At 38.5% G+C, this 14375-nt stretch overlaps 1 protein-coding gene across 3 annotated transcripts in view; it reads left to right on the top strand.

The window, feature by feature from the left end:
• Positions 1 to 14375, top strand: part of PLPP1 (phospholipid phosphatase 1) — a 100953-nt gene that overhangs the window by 12488 nt on the left and 74090 nt on the right. Inside the window, exon 1 of one of the 3 annotated variants that reach the window (XM_037745775.1) lies at positions 10131 to 10152. The exons of the other annotated variants lie outside the window; for them this stretch is intronic. Coding sequence (XP_037601703.1) covers positions 10146 to 10152 — 7 coding nt within the window. The 5' untranslated portion in view covers positions 10131 to 10145. Of the gene's footprint in view, positions 1 to 10130; positions 10153 to 14375 lie in introns of those variants that run through there. 3 annotated transcript variants of the gene reach the window in all.

The raw sequence follows: 14375 nt of genomic DNA, 5'->3' as shown, positions 1-14375 counted from the left end.
TTATTTCTTTCTGGAATCAGATACCTCAGGTCTTCTGATTGTGCTTCTAGGTGAACAGTATTCCCACAGCTTATAGGCAAGGAACCTAAATGAAGTTCATGGTTGGAGAGAACAGCAAACTAGAAATCAAATAAATAAAGAATTGTGTGAGGTGAGAGCATGGTTTGAATAGTAATAACTTCTCTTAGTCCTCAGCTTCTAAAACATGAAGATTTTATTTCTTGACTAGAAATTTGTCAAGAGCTAACTTAAAGTACAGGCTGAATGAGCTAAACATTGCCACTTCTCATCATAATTTATCCTTTATTCTTTCTATAGGGTTTAAGAAGATGTATGTAATGATTACAGCCATTTATAGTGTTCCAGGATTGTCGTAATTTTAGGTAACTGTCTTCTTCAGAAAGGTAGCTTGTTAAATAGATGACTAAATGTAATTAAAATTCATACTTTTATACTTTTTTTTTTTTAGATGGAATTTCACTCTTGTCTAGGTTGGGGTGCAATGGTGTGATCTCGGCTCACTGCAACCTCTGGCTCCTTGGTTTAAGTGATACTCCTGCCTCAGCCTCCTGAGTAGCTGAGATCACAGGTGCCCGCCAGCACACCCAGCTAATTTTTTGTATTTTTAGTAGAGATGGGGTTTCACCATGTTAGCCAGGCTGGTCTTGAACTCTTGACTTCAGGTGATCCACCCACCTTGGCCTCCCAAAGTGCTGGGATTACAGGTGTGAGCCACCGTGTCAGGCCATTTTTTTCTTAAAATTTTTTAAAAAACAAACTTTTAAGAGAACATCTTGATTTGATCTGGAAAAGATCACTAGCATAGTTATGCACTGTAGCAGAGGGAAGTGACATTTGTTGTATTTTATTATTTTTCAAAGGGCATGAATAAGAGAAAGGAGTTTTAAATGTGCTCCTTTCCAACTATTGTCTCTGTCTAACCCAGTAGCCACTTGGAGAAAAGGTTTCTTAAATTGTGATGTTATCAAAACTTGTTAGGCAGGTTATGGATAATGCTCAACTTTATGACTAGTGTGCATATCTATATTAAAATTTACCTTATGTCCCACAGTATGAATGAAATTCTCAGTGTTGCCATTGAATGTAGTCTAATTATTAACCAAATCTGAAAACCAGTAATTACCCTCTGTGAAGTTAAGTTTTTTTTCATGGATTTCCCCCCTGCCTTCCTTAGGATTTGACAGTGTAGATAATTTTTTAGTGAGTGGCAATGAGTTTGAACCCTTTATTTAAAGAGTTCAAAGTGTAATCATAGTAGTAAAAACAGTTGGTTTGGAAGTCAGATTCTGGTCTTGCCTCTCCTATTCTCTGTGATCTCATGGACAAGATCCCATGGCTGCTTCATTTAGTGATACATAAATTATAATGAGAATAATGTGTTCCTTGTTTATCTCTCAGGATCATAGTGGTAAATGAACCTCACTTTTAAGGTGAGTCATCTTGCAGCAGTTGACAACAGTGGACTCAGGGTAGGAAGACAAAGAGCACATGGCATATAAGGGGCTATTTTGAGCCACTGCAGTGGACTTATGGGAGATCAGTTATAAAGTTAGCCTGGATAAGAATGGGGTGAGTGCTACTGTCAGCAGAAAATAGGAAAAAGTTGAAGACCGAAGTATTTAGAAAGTGGTAATATAGGAAAATGAGCCCTGACACAAAGTAGTATAGGCCTCCTGCCTGGCTTTGGTTACATATGTTTCTTCTGATAAGAAAGGAGACAAAGATGAGAGTAGGAAAAGGAAAATTATAAAATGAGAAAAGGCCAGACATGGTTCATGCCTGTAATCCCAGCACTTTGGGAGACTGAGGCAAGCAGATCACCTGAGGTCAGGAGTTCGAGACCAGCCTGACTAACATGGCGAAACCCTGTCTCTACTAAAAATACAAAGTTAGCTGGGCATGGTGGTGCATGCCTGTAATCCCAGCTACTCGGGAGGCTGAGGCAGGAGAATTGCTTGAACCTGGGAGGTGGAGGTTATGGTGAGTAGAGATAGCGCCACTGTACTCCAGCCTGGGCAACTACGGGGAAACAATGTCAAAAAAAGAAAAAAAAAAAGAAAGAAAAGAAAAAAGTAAATATTGCCAGTAGGTCTGTTTTTGCGTTTTAAGAGCACCTTGGAAGAGAATGAGGCTTTTTTGAGAGGAAAGAGGATTCATCATGAGGACATGCTTTAGAAGGTCAGAGACTGCAGTACAATAAAGAGATCATGATAGAGATTTTAAGTTGGATTAAGTCTAGAATCACATTGATAGTGATTTACATTGCTTGAAGTAGGGAATTTGCTCTTTAGGTTGGTCAGTTAATTAGGTCCGTATTCAAGATTTGCTAGAAAAAAGAGCAACTCACTTGAAGAACTTGTGGTGGTAGCTCTTATTTCATATCCTCATATGTTTCATTATTAAGAATGAAATATTGGGCCTAGCGTTGTAACTCACACCTGTATTCCCATCACTTTGGGAGGCAGAGGTGGGCAGGTCGCTTGAGCCCAGGAGTTCAAGACCAGCATGGGCAACATGGCAAAACCTTGTTTCTACCCAAAAAACAAAACAAATTAACTGGGCTTGGTGGTGCGGACCTATAGTCCCAGCTAACTTGGGGGTTTGAGGTGGATCACCTGCACCTGCAAAGGTTGAGGCTGCAATGAGTTGTGATTGCGCCACTGCACTCTAGCCTGGATGACAGAGTGAGACAGGGTCTTGAAAAAAGTAAAAAAATAAATATTTGATTTGGAAGATAGTGTAATTTGGTCGAATATTTTGTAAATTAAAGTTGTTGTAAAAGCAGAGAAGTTTGAAATTTTGAACTGTCAAATCAAATAGAACTGTAGCAGAAGTGTTATAGTTGATATGAGTAGCCATAATCATGTTTTAGTGAATTATCTGACTTATAGTGAATTATAAGAGATAGACATATTAATACTTTCTGCAATAAAGAATGTAAATGGGTACTATTTGAGTGGGCTACCGTTATATTTATGTAAGCTATAATTACCCAAAGAACAGAGGAACAGAGTGTTGTACCATTTTAAAGAGCTTAGAATGCTAGGATGATTCTTTCTTTTTTTTTTTTTTTTTTTTTTTGAGAAGGAGTTTCGCTCTTGTTACCCAGGCTGGAGTGCAATGGCACTATCTCGGCTCACCGCAACCTCCGCCACCTGGGTTCAAGCAATTCTCCTGCCTCAGCCTCCCGAGTAGCTGGGACTACAGGCGTGCACCACCATGCCCAGCTAATTTTTGTATTTTTTTTTTAGTAGAGACGGGGTTTCACCATGTTGACCAGGATGGTCTCGATCTCTTGACCTCGTGATCCACCCGCCTCGGCCTCCCAAAGTGCTGGGATTACAGGCTTGAGCCACCGCGCCCGGCCGCTAGGATGATTCTTACCTTGCAATTCAACAGAAGATTTTGTATTAAGATATGAAACAAATTTCCATTTATTTTTACTATTAGATAGATATTTTGAAGAATTCTTTTGTGTTCATGGGATGCATAAAGTTTGACTATGGACACTGCAAACATACAGGTCTGAGTTTGAATCTCAGTTCTGTCACCAATTGCTTGGATAACTTACCTGAGTTCACAATTTCAGTTTCTTTATCTGAAAAGGGCTGTGTCTACATTTGTATGTTCTCCTTGGCATGTGGCCCACTGACCGTTACACAGTAGACATTTGTTTACTCCACAAATATCTGTTGCTCATATACTGTGTGCCAAGCACTGTTTTAGGTAATAGAGATACAACCAATCATACAAATAAATATTAAAAATGAACCAATAAGTATTGTAAAGGAGAAGTATGGGTGTTGTGATAGTTTATAATAAGGGGTCTAAAAAAAGGAGAATTGGGTAGCTTTTAAAAATGGTTACTTTGGGGGCAGGGTAGAATCATAGATTAGAGCTAAGAAATAATGGATATAGAGAGATCAGTTAGGAAGCTGCTTTAACAGTCCAAGTGAGGCAGGTAGTGAGACTAAAGAGGTGGTGGTGACTGATGGTGGAAATGGAGAAAAGTAGATACATTTCAGCGGTATTTGGGAAGTAAAGGATACCTGTCTTGGTGACATGTTGAAGGTGGAGCGTAGGAGAGAGAGAAATGTCAAGAATAATTCTGAAGCTTCTGGCTTGTATAATTGAACATATGTTGGTTCCTGCCAATTACCGAGCTGGAGAGTACTAGATAAGAACCTGGTTTGATAGGAAGGGTGGTTGGGAGGAGATAGTTTGGTTTGGGTCATGTAATGTTTAAGATGCTTTTGAAATATTTAACTGGAAGTATCGAGTTCTCATTTGGATAAGTGGTTCTAGGGCTCAGAGGAATGGTCAGACTTTTGAGAATCATTAGCATATTTGTGGTAATAGAAGCCATGAGAATTGATGAAATTTCAGGAAAAAGGTATGAAGTGAAAAGGGAAGAAGATGTAGTACTGAGCTTTGACAAACACTGACATTTCAGATTGGTTGGAGGAAATAAAGACCACCAAGACTGAGAAGCAATGCCTTAAAAACCAGGAGAGTGTTTCTGGAAATCCAAGTGGAGAGAGTGGTAATGATTTACATTCTTCTGAAGGGTCAAGCAAGATAAAGACTGGAGAGTGTCCATTGGGTTTAGTTACACGGAGACCATTTATAACCTTACGTAAAGCCATTTCAGTAGTGAGTTGGAAGCTGAAAGAAATGGAAGTTCCTGGGTATAGATTATTCTTTGAGAAAGTTGAATTGAGAAAGAAGGGAGAATGTGGTAGCTTAAGGAAGAAGACACTCAAATACTGGCTGAGTGAATACATGTGCAACATGAACCTCCTTTAGAAAATAACAAGCACAGGCTAACAGGATCATCTCTGAGGAGGATGGGAGGAAGATCTGTTAGGGATATCAGTTGAAACATGAATAGTCTGGGGATCAGTTTTTCATGGTTTCTTATGATGTGCCAGATGGGGGAATAATAATCTTTCGAGAAGGAGAAATGTCATTTTTAGAACAATGGTATAGGAATAATTGACTGCCCTTACAGAACCCTAATTGCTGAGAATTTGATACATTGTTTTTCAACTATCACCAACAGTTGGAAAGAGTCTGGGATTTGGAGCCTGATATTCAAAATTTCATAATCCTGCTTTGCTATTTCCTTGTGTTAGGTTGCACAGTTGATTGTTTAGTCCTAAAGAGCTTCAGTTTCTTCATTTGAGCGAATACTGTCTACGTCACTGATTTGTTAAGATAAAATGAGAATCTATGTAAATAAAGTAGCAGGTAGTTAGTAGGCACTCAGTAAGCTGATGTCTACCTATCCTCTTTTCTTTGTTCTTATGGTAACAGTTGTTAATTGTGTAGTTTCAGCATTGTAAGTTTGCTCTTAGCCTCAAAGGAATAATTTGTGGGAATCCTTCCTTCTTTGGTTTATCTTCTGTGTAAAATAACTTGAATGATACAAGCATATGTTTTTGGGGAAATGGAAATATGATTTGCTACTGTAATAATCATAACAAATAAGTATTTTGACAGACTTTTTTGGCATGTATGCCTTATATTTGTGTGCCTTTAAAAAAAAGTGTGTGTGTTTTAAACAAAGCTTACTAATTTAGATATGCCAATTTGGTAACTTCCTGCCAAAGTAAGAGTTTTTATGTTTTCCTTCTGAGACACACCTTAGTATGACTTTATTTTAGTTTCTGGACCCTTGCCATTTGACATAACTTCAAACTAGACATGATGGACCCACATAAATTCTTTTAAGATTTAAAATTTTTTTATGGTGGGAGGATATGAACTTTCAAAAGCAGTTAGGTGTCAGGTCTGGATTTTATTTGGTTGTTTAATTTTTGTTTTGTTTTGTTTTGAGACAAGGTCTTCCTCACTCTGTTTTCCAGGCTGGAGTACAGTGGTGTGATCACAGCTCACTGCAGCCTTGACCTCCAGGGCTCAATTGATCCTCCCACCTCAGCCTCCTGAGTAGCTGGGATTACAGGTGCATGCCACCACGCCTGGATAATTTTTGTACTTTTTTTTTTTTGTAAAGATGGGGTTTTGTTATGTTGTCTAGGCGAGTGTTACACTCCTGGGCTCAAGTGATCTGCCTGCCTTGGCTTACCACGCCTATAATCCCAAAGTGCTGGGATTATAGGCATGAGCCATTGTCCCTGGCTATTTAAAATTTTGTTTGTATTTTTAATTCTCAAATTTTTTTTCTACACATATTTTAAACACTGAGATAACTAATTTTATACTAAAATGATTGAAATGAAGTCAGTCTGATTTCTGTAAGTTTGATTGCTAAAGCAGTCTCCTTAAAGGTGTTAAAATGTGCTCTCAGTCACCACCCTACACAACCTCTGTCTCCCAGGCTGGAGTCCAGTGGCCCAAACATGGCTCACTGCAGGCTTGACCTCCTATGCTCAAGCAATCCTCACATCTCAGCCTCTTGAGTAGCTGGAACCACAGATATGCACTGCCATGCTTGGCTAATTTTTAAAATTTTTGTAGAGTGCTGGTCTCACTGTGTTATCCAGGCTGGGCTCAGGAGATACACTCACCTCTGCCTCACAAAGTGCTAGGATTACAGGCATTAGCCACCACTCCTAGCCTGTGTATGAATCTTTACAGAAATTGATTACCCTATTTTTATAAGAGCATTAAGATTTGCCAGCTTTATTCAAGGGTTAATATAGGCCGGACACAGTGGCTCATGCCTGTAATCCCAGCACTTTGGGAGGCTGAGGCAGGCGGATCACCTGAGGTCAGGAGTTTGAAACCAGCCTGGCTAACATGGTAAAATCCTGTCTCTATTAAAAATGAAAAATAAAAAAATTAGCTGGGTGTGGTGGTGCCCACCAGTAGTCCTCGGCTATTTGGGAGGCTGAGACAGGAGAATCGCTTGAACCCTGAAGGCAGAGGTTGCAGTGAGCTGAGATTGTGCTACTGTACTCCAGCATGGGCCGCAGAGTGAGACTCTTGTCTAAAAAAAAAAAAAAAAAAAAAAGGTCAATATAGTAATAAATATATACTTGTTATTCTTTGGAATATAGGCCTTACTATGGAAAAGGAGAAATTATTTCTTTCCCACTTACTAATAAGGGAGACTTCATTGGTTAAGGGAATTTTGTGGGTGGAATTGCTAAGACTGGAAATCTCGTTGGTTCAAAGAGAGAAGAAACTTAACCATGTGTTCTCACCTGAATATAGGATGCTTTGTTTTACAAGCTTAAATAATATCTGGACAAAACTCTGCAGATCACAAGTTCTTTAAAAACTAAATAAACTCTGTAGAAACTGTGCTTCAAGGGGGGGCCTTCTCCTTGATTCACTATCCTGCTTGTCTTCTGAAATTTACTGGTTTTTGACAAGCCTTTGAAGAAAGACCACTAAAATACAGTGCTGTTAATATTTGATGAGGTGTTCTTGTACATCTGTTACAAATTTTCCAAGTTAAAAATTACTTTTCCATTAGAGGAGCTCCCCATACCTTGTTTCTTTCCCCAAAGGTGTGTGTGTGTGTGTGTGTGTGTGTGTGTGTGTGTGTGTGTGTAGTTTATAATTTATTTTACTCTTGACTTTGGAAACATATTTCATTGTATAGATTTGGCACAATCCACTTTTTAACTCCAATTTTTAGATATTTGAATGTTCGATGGTATGGAATACTGTTATTAATAAGTTCTATGTTAGATTTTTTCTCTTTTTTTCTTCTTTTTTTGAGAGCCTCACTCTGTTGCCCAGGCTGGAGTGTGGTAGCATGATCTCACCTCACTGCAACCTCTACCTCCCGGGTTCAAGTGATTCTCCTGCCTTAGCCTCCCAAATACCTGGGATTACAGGTGCCTGCCACCACACCTGGCTAATTTTTATATTTTTAGTAGAGATGGGATTTTACCATGTTGATCAGGCTGGTCTTGAACTCCTGATCCCAGGTGATCTACCCACCCCAGTCTCCCCAAGTGCTGGGATTACAGGTATAAACCACCTCACCCAGCCAGCTTTCTTTCTTTAAAAATATTCTGATTCTTGAATTTTCTTCTTTTCTTAATTTTTTTGAGATGGAGTTTCACTCTTGTTGCCTAGTCTGGAGTGCAGTGGCATGATCTCTGCTCACTGCCACTTCCGCCTCCCTGATTCAAGTGATTCTCCTGCCTTAGCCTCCTGAGTAGCTGGGATTACAGGTGCCTGCTACCACGCTCAGCTAATTTTTTGTATTTTTATTAGAGTAGGGGTTTCACCATGTTGGCCAAGCTGATCTCGAACTCCTGACCTCAGGAGATCCACTCACCTCGGCCTCTAAAAGTGCTGGGATTACAGGTGTGAGCTACTGTGCCTGGCCTCCTAATTTTCTAAAATTAACATGTATTAAATTGTTAAAGGCTAAAAAGCCTAGAAAAGAAAATAAATATCATTAGTAATCTCACCATCATCCAAAGATGACCCCTTTAACATTTTGGTTGCTTATCTTTCCAGTACTTTTTAATGTCCATATACCCACATTTTTTAAAAAACTCCTGCTTAAAAAAAAAAAAAAAATTAAAAAAAAAAAAAAAACCAAGTTGGGATATTACTGCATATATTTACATATATATATATAGTAATTTTTAATATAATCTCTCAAATTTTAATGGTTATATGGTATTTCATTGCATGTATTTGGTATAAGTCACTTTGCTCCCATTTTTGGATCTTTAGGTTATTTGCAATTGTTGCGCCATTATGCTGTGTACAACATCCTTGTGGAAACTTTAGAAAACCTTGGGTTGTCCATCTCAGACTCTTTCACTGTACACTGTCCTTTTCAACCTACTTCTTCTTTTCCAGTAATTCCTTTAACAACAAGATCAGATCAGGTGAACAGATTATTCTTCAAACAATTTACTATTAGGCAATGAATATGACACATTTTATTTGCAGAGATAAATAATTTCAATAATAAATTAAGTGTTGTGATAGGTTTATATATGTGTAAGGTCCATGGGAGTTCAGAAAGAGAGCAGGTGTTGTGAGGGCAGTAGGCAGAGTAGAAAGATCAGGTAGTAAGCATTTATTAATTCTCTTAATGTGCCAGGCTCTAAGGCACATTACTAAGCTCTTAGTTTGCAGCAGTTCTTGGAGGTGCATAAATAGTATTTATTCTTACTTACCAGATGAGGAAAGTGAGCTTAGGTAAGTAGTTTGCCCAAGCTCCCACAAGTAGTAACTAGGAGAATGCCGGAAATAAACCCAGCCAGATATATTTGACTACCTAACTCTGTCCAGTACTCCACCCTGGCACACCAAAGGATTGGTTCTGCCAGTAGCTGAACAGAAGCTAGAGTGGCAAGTAGGTGTTAGCTAGGTGGAGGGGGTGGGGTTATTGCATAGAGTATATTGAGAGGTTTGAAATAGGTACGAGGAGTAGGTGAGATGAAGCTTAAGCTAACATTTAATTGTTGTATTTTAAAAATTTATGTACAGTAAGATTTATTCATTTAGTGTACAGTCCTGTGAATTCAGACAATATGGAATTTAGTCATGTAACGAGATAGAATCAAGATACAGAATTGGTCTGTTACCTCTCCGAGTTCCCTCATTCTTCTTGTTTGTAGTCAATGCCTCCCACCAGCCTTGACTTCTGGCAAACAGTGATATGTTCTCTATCCTATATGTCATGTAAATGGAATCATAAAGCTTACAGTATATAGCCATTTGAATCTAGTCTCTTTCACATAGCATAATGCATTTTTGATTATGCCAACTACTGTGATGTAAATGTTACTGTACAGTTTTGCTGTAGGTTTTTGTCCCTTTCTAAATGTGCTGATATCACCCCTAACCCTAGTTCCACGTAAACAGAATGTTTTTTTTGGTGGCGAAATAATATTAAGTTATAGCTTCAAATACCAAGGAAGCCCTAAATAGTTTCCTGATAAGTGGCCAGGAGAAAGTAAAATTGAAAAATATCAGCTGTCTCTTCCAGTACCCTTTACGTCAGTTATCTCCTTGCTTTTGGCATATAAAAATCACATGGACAGTTTACCACTGATTGTGACCTTTGCCATCTTGAGAAAGAAAGGGAACAGCTGTTACTATGAGGGAGTGGAAGGAATTAATGTGGAGGGAATTCCTGGCCAGTTGGCACTGTTTTCTTGTGCCTTTTTGGGAAGTGAATGACAGGTGAGAAGATTTGCTTTTTTGTTTTTGTTAGTGTTTAAATAAATAGGTTAACTTGTTTTTGATTTGTGCAGAAATCTGAGAGTCCATAGTGAAGTAACCTGCCCTAATTGTTCTTGATTTTTTAAAAGCTCATTAAATATATTCACAAATTTATTGTAAGTGTCTTAATGATCTAAGCTACTCCAGGGTTGAGGATATATTGTAGGTGATTATTGACTCAAAACCACAAATGTAAAAACTATCTTTGGCAAGTGTCACTTATATCCTATATCCCAAGTGCTTTTTCTCCTTTTTATCCTAATTTTAAAATAAAAAAGATAATGAAGTACTTTTTATAATAAAACCATGTCAGCCACAGAGGGATGGTGACTGTAAGCTAAGTGACCAGAATGTAGGTGCCTCTAAAAGTTCAGGGTGCACTGTTCTTTGCACTCTTGCCTGTTAACACTTTTCATAACATCTCTGTGAATCACACTTAAATATACTTTACAGTGCTCTCTACCGATGATCCCTCTCACCTGCCACCAAGCTCTGCCCCTTCCCTACCAATACCTTTCACAAATTCATTGTCCTGAAGCACAGTTTTCATTAAGCCCTTTCTTGCTCAAGAACCAGTATTGATTTTTCATTACTCATTTAAACATACACAAATTGTTTACCTGAAATTGAAAACCTTCATGTTGTAGTTTTGCTTTGCCCATTCATATTTATTTCTCTTTGTTACTTATACCCCCCTACCTTACTTTAGTGAGATCATCCTGTTTTTTTCAGTTGTCTAACAGCAGATTGAGTTCAGTTACCTTTTTTTTTTTTTGAGATGGAGTTTCGTTCTTGTTGCCCAGGCTGGAATTCAGTGGCACAATCACAGTTCACCGCAACCTTCGCCTCCTGGTTCAAGCGATTCTCTTGCTTCAGCCTCCCTAGTAGCTTGGATTACAGGCATGCGTCACCATGCCTAACTAATTTTTGTATTTTTAGTAGAGATGAGGTTTCTCCATATTTGTCAGGCTGATCTCGATCTCCTGAACTCAGGTGATCCGCCTGCCTTGGCCTCACAAAGTGCTGGGATTACAGGCGTGAGCTATCGTGCCCGGCCTCAGTTACCAATTTTTAATTCACTTCTAATTCCATTTCCGATTGTAGTTGTTTTGACTAATTTTTTCTACTCTATTAAAAGCTCTAGTTGTTCTCTGCTCTCCTCACTTATCTGACTCTAAAATCTTATAAATAGTACTCACTTTACTTAGAAGGTTTTAGAGTCAAATAATTACAGATTGGAATCCTGAGTGCACCACTTAACTGCTGAAGCTGACAACCATTGTACACCTGGATCTTCCCTTCCCCTGCCTATGACTCCTCATTGTCTTGGTCCCTCCCATAGACCTCTCCATGATCCCTCAACTAAAAGCTTGAAGCAGAACCCAGCTTGTCTAGCACTAGCTAGTGCCTGTTCTGAATGGCCAATGCTGGTATAAGTATGAGTTGTTAAATGTTTTTAATTTCACCCTGCTTGTTAAATGTATGATTTTAATTAAGTTACTTGTCCCCTCTGAGCCACTCCCTGAACTTTAAAACGGGGATAATAATACCTGTTTTACAGGATGACTATTCATTCATCAAATATTTGTTGAAGGCCTGCCTTTTCTAGGCAGTGACTTAAGTACTTGGAATATATTGGTGAACAAAACAAAAATGTCTTTGCCTTCTTGGAGCATGTGTTTTAGAATTATGAGGATTCAATGAAAATAAATATTAAGTATGGTGCCAGACACATGAGGTATCCACAGTGTCTTATCTCACTTTCTTCCCCTTTGCCATACTGTTTCCATCAGGTCCAAAGGGAATGGATAAGGAGAAGAAATAAACTTCATCATTGATTTTTATAGCTGTGTAGGATAGCAAGCCCTGGGTCCTCTTTGGGGAGGTCATGCAAACTGGACATGGCCTTCTGTCAAGAATTATTAGACCTGACACGGTGGCTCACGCCAGTAATCCCAGAACTTTGGGAGGGTGAGGCAGGCAGATTGCTTGAGGCCAGGAGTTTGAGACCAGCCTAGCAAAACCCCATCTCTACTGAAAATACAAAAATTAGCTGGGTGTGGTGGTATGTCTGTAATCCCAACTATTCTGGAGGCTGAAGCCATGAGAATTGCTTGAACCTGGGAGGCGGAGGTTGCAGTGAGTTGAGATTGTGGACTGCACTCCAGCCTGGGCAACAGAGTGAGACTGTCTCAAAAAAAAAAAACACTATCAGTGATCAGTGTGCAGATAGGTGGATTAAAAAAATCATCAGTGACGTTTTATCTGCACTTTGTTCTTTTACTACTCAATGGGACCAAGAGCTTACTGGGTTCACTGTGACCAGGTGAACCCAGAGGGCTCTCGGTCTCATTGACTCAATTGGGCTTGAATCCCAATTCTGCAACCTAAGTGGCGTTAGGCAGGTTTCCTCATTTTCAAAATGATACAATAATAATATTTACCTTTTAAACTTACTGAAGGATTAGAAAGCTGTAACACCTAGCATGCTGTCATGGCATAAGGTGGGGGTTAAGTAAAAAGTAGCTACTGTTATTAACATTTTTGAAAAGTGCTCCTTCATTTTCCTTGCTCTCTTTCATACTCTTCGTCCTATTTTCATTTCTTCTTAGATGGCTGATTTTCTGTTTTCTTTCCAAGGTTATGGATCATGCCACTTTTTCCGAGTGATCTTAAAGTCTCATGGCTTCAGCTATTTCCTTTATAACTGATAATTCCAGATATTCATCTTCAGTCTGTATTCTTTTCTGAGTACTGTATATGAATGTCTTGGTGTGTGCTAGACATAAAACACTTGCCAAATGATCAGGAATGATAATCAGCCTACAGAGGAAACAAGCTGTCTTACCTGGCAAACTTTGTAGTTTGCTTATTAAGTTTTGAATGACTTTCTTTACCCTTGGACATCTAATTATCTTTTGTAAAGAATGGGAAGAGAAGGCCAGTCCTCGTGGCTCATGACTGTAATCCAGGCACTTTGGAGGCCAAGGCGGGCGGATTACTTGAGGTCGGGAGTTCAAGACCGGCCTGACCAACACGGTGAAACTCTGTCTTTAAAAAAAAAAAAAGAATGGGAAGAGAACCTTTTCTGTTCAGAAATAGTACATAACTTGATTAGTAGGAGAATTTTTCACGTGATTCTGGAAAGAATTTGCAACACCTGTTTCCAAAGAAAGCAAGAAATATATTGCATATTTTTCTCCCCAGAATGTATTTTGTCTAAACTGAATTGGACACAAAGAACATTCCTTAAGTTTGGAATAAATAAACTTTCTGAAAACTGCTTAGGTAACAAAGTAGTAAAGAGCCAAAAAATTTTATTTACTTCTAACCTTTGACTACCAGAAAGAGAAAATGAAAGGGTTCATGGAAGCAAACTTCACAGAAGTAACTGTAGACTTACTTGTCAGATCCAAATATGCATGTAGAAAAATGCACAAACATGGTTAAATTTACAGATGCTGGAATTTTTGGGGAGAATGGAATGTGTTTCTTACATATTAGTTTTATTTATTACCTTTTTGGTAAAAAGTCAGCTCCTAGAAGCAATTCCCTCCCTGTTTATTTTTCTCATAAATTTTACTGAGGTTTCAACTTTTCTCTTCCATAGTTTGCAGCAGGATGGCTACTTAGTCAATTCTACTAGGGTAAGATTTATTCTATGTATCATATGGAATAACTCTACCCGCACCCCAGTCTAACTAACAGAAGAAAATCATATACAGATCAGTATACAGAAAATCTGTATACAGTTCAGTTTAGACCCATAGATCCTGAATTAAAAGGGGCCTAAGAGATAATGTCATACTTCTTTCTCATTTATACATAAGGAAACTGAGACCCTGGAAGTTAGACTCCTTTCCTAAAAGAAAGGCTGTATAATGTGGTGAAAACGAAGGAGCACTTTTCAAAAATGTTAATAATAGTAGCTACTTTTTACTTAAACCCCACATTATGCCATGACAGCATGCCAGGTGTTACAGCTTTCTGTACACACAGACAGAAAGTTACAGCTTTTTTTGTTGTTGTTGTAGTTTGTTAAAATTTTGTTTTCCCTGCTTACCAGCTGTGTAATACTGTTTATCTGCCTTAGTACACACTCAAGTGTGGTGCACTTGGGTGAGTTACTTAGTGTCTCTGAGTTTGATGAAATTTAATTAGTGCCTTTTTTTTAAAGCAATTTG

Source organism: Cebus imitator, unplaced genomic scaffold, assembly GCF_001604975.1.
Source record: "Cebus imitator isolate Cc_AM_T3 unplaced genomic scaffold, Cebus_imitator-1.0 Scaffold213, whole genome shotgun sequence".
Classification (NCBI taxonomy): Eukaryota; Metazoa; Chordata; class Mammalia; order Primates; family Cebidae; genus Cebus; species Cebus imitator.
Note: the sequence above shows the minus strand (reverse complement) of the source record. Positions and strands in the feature narration are given on the sequence as shown.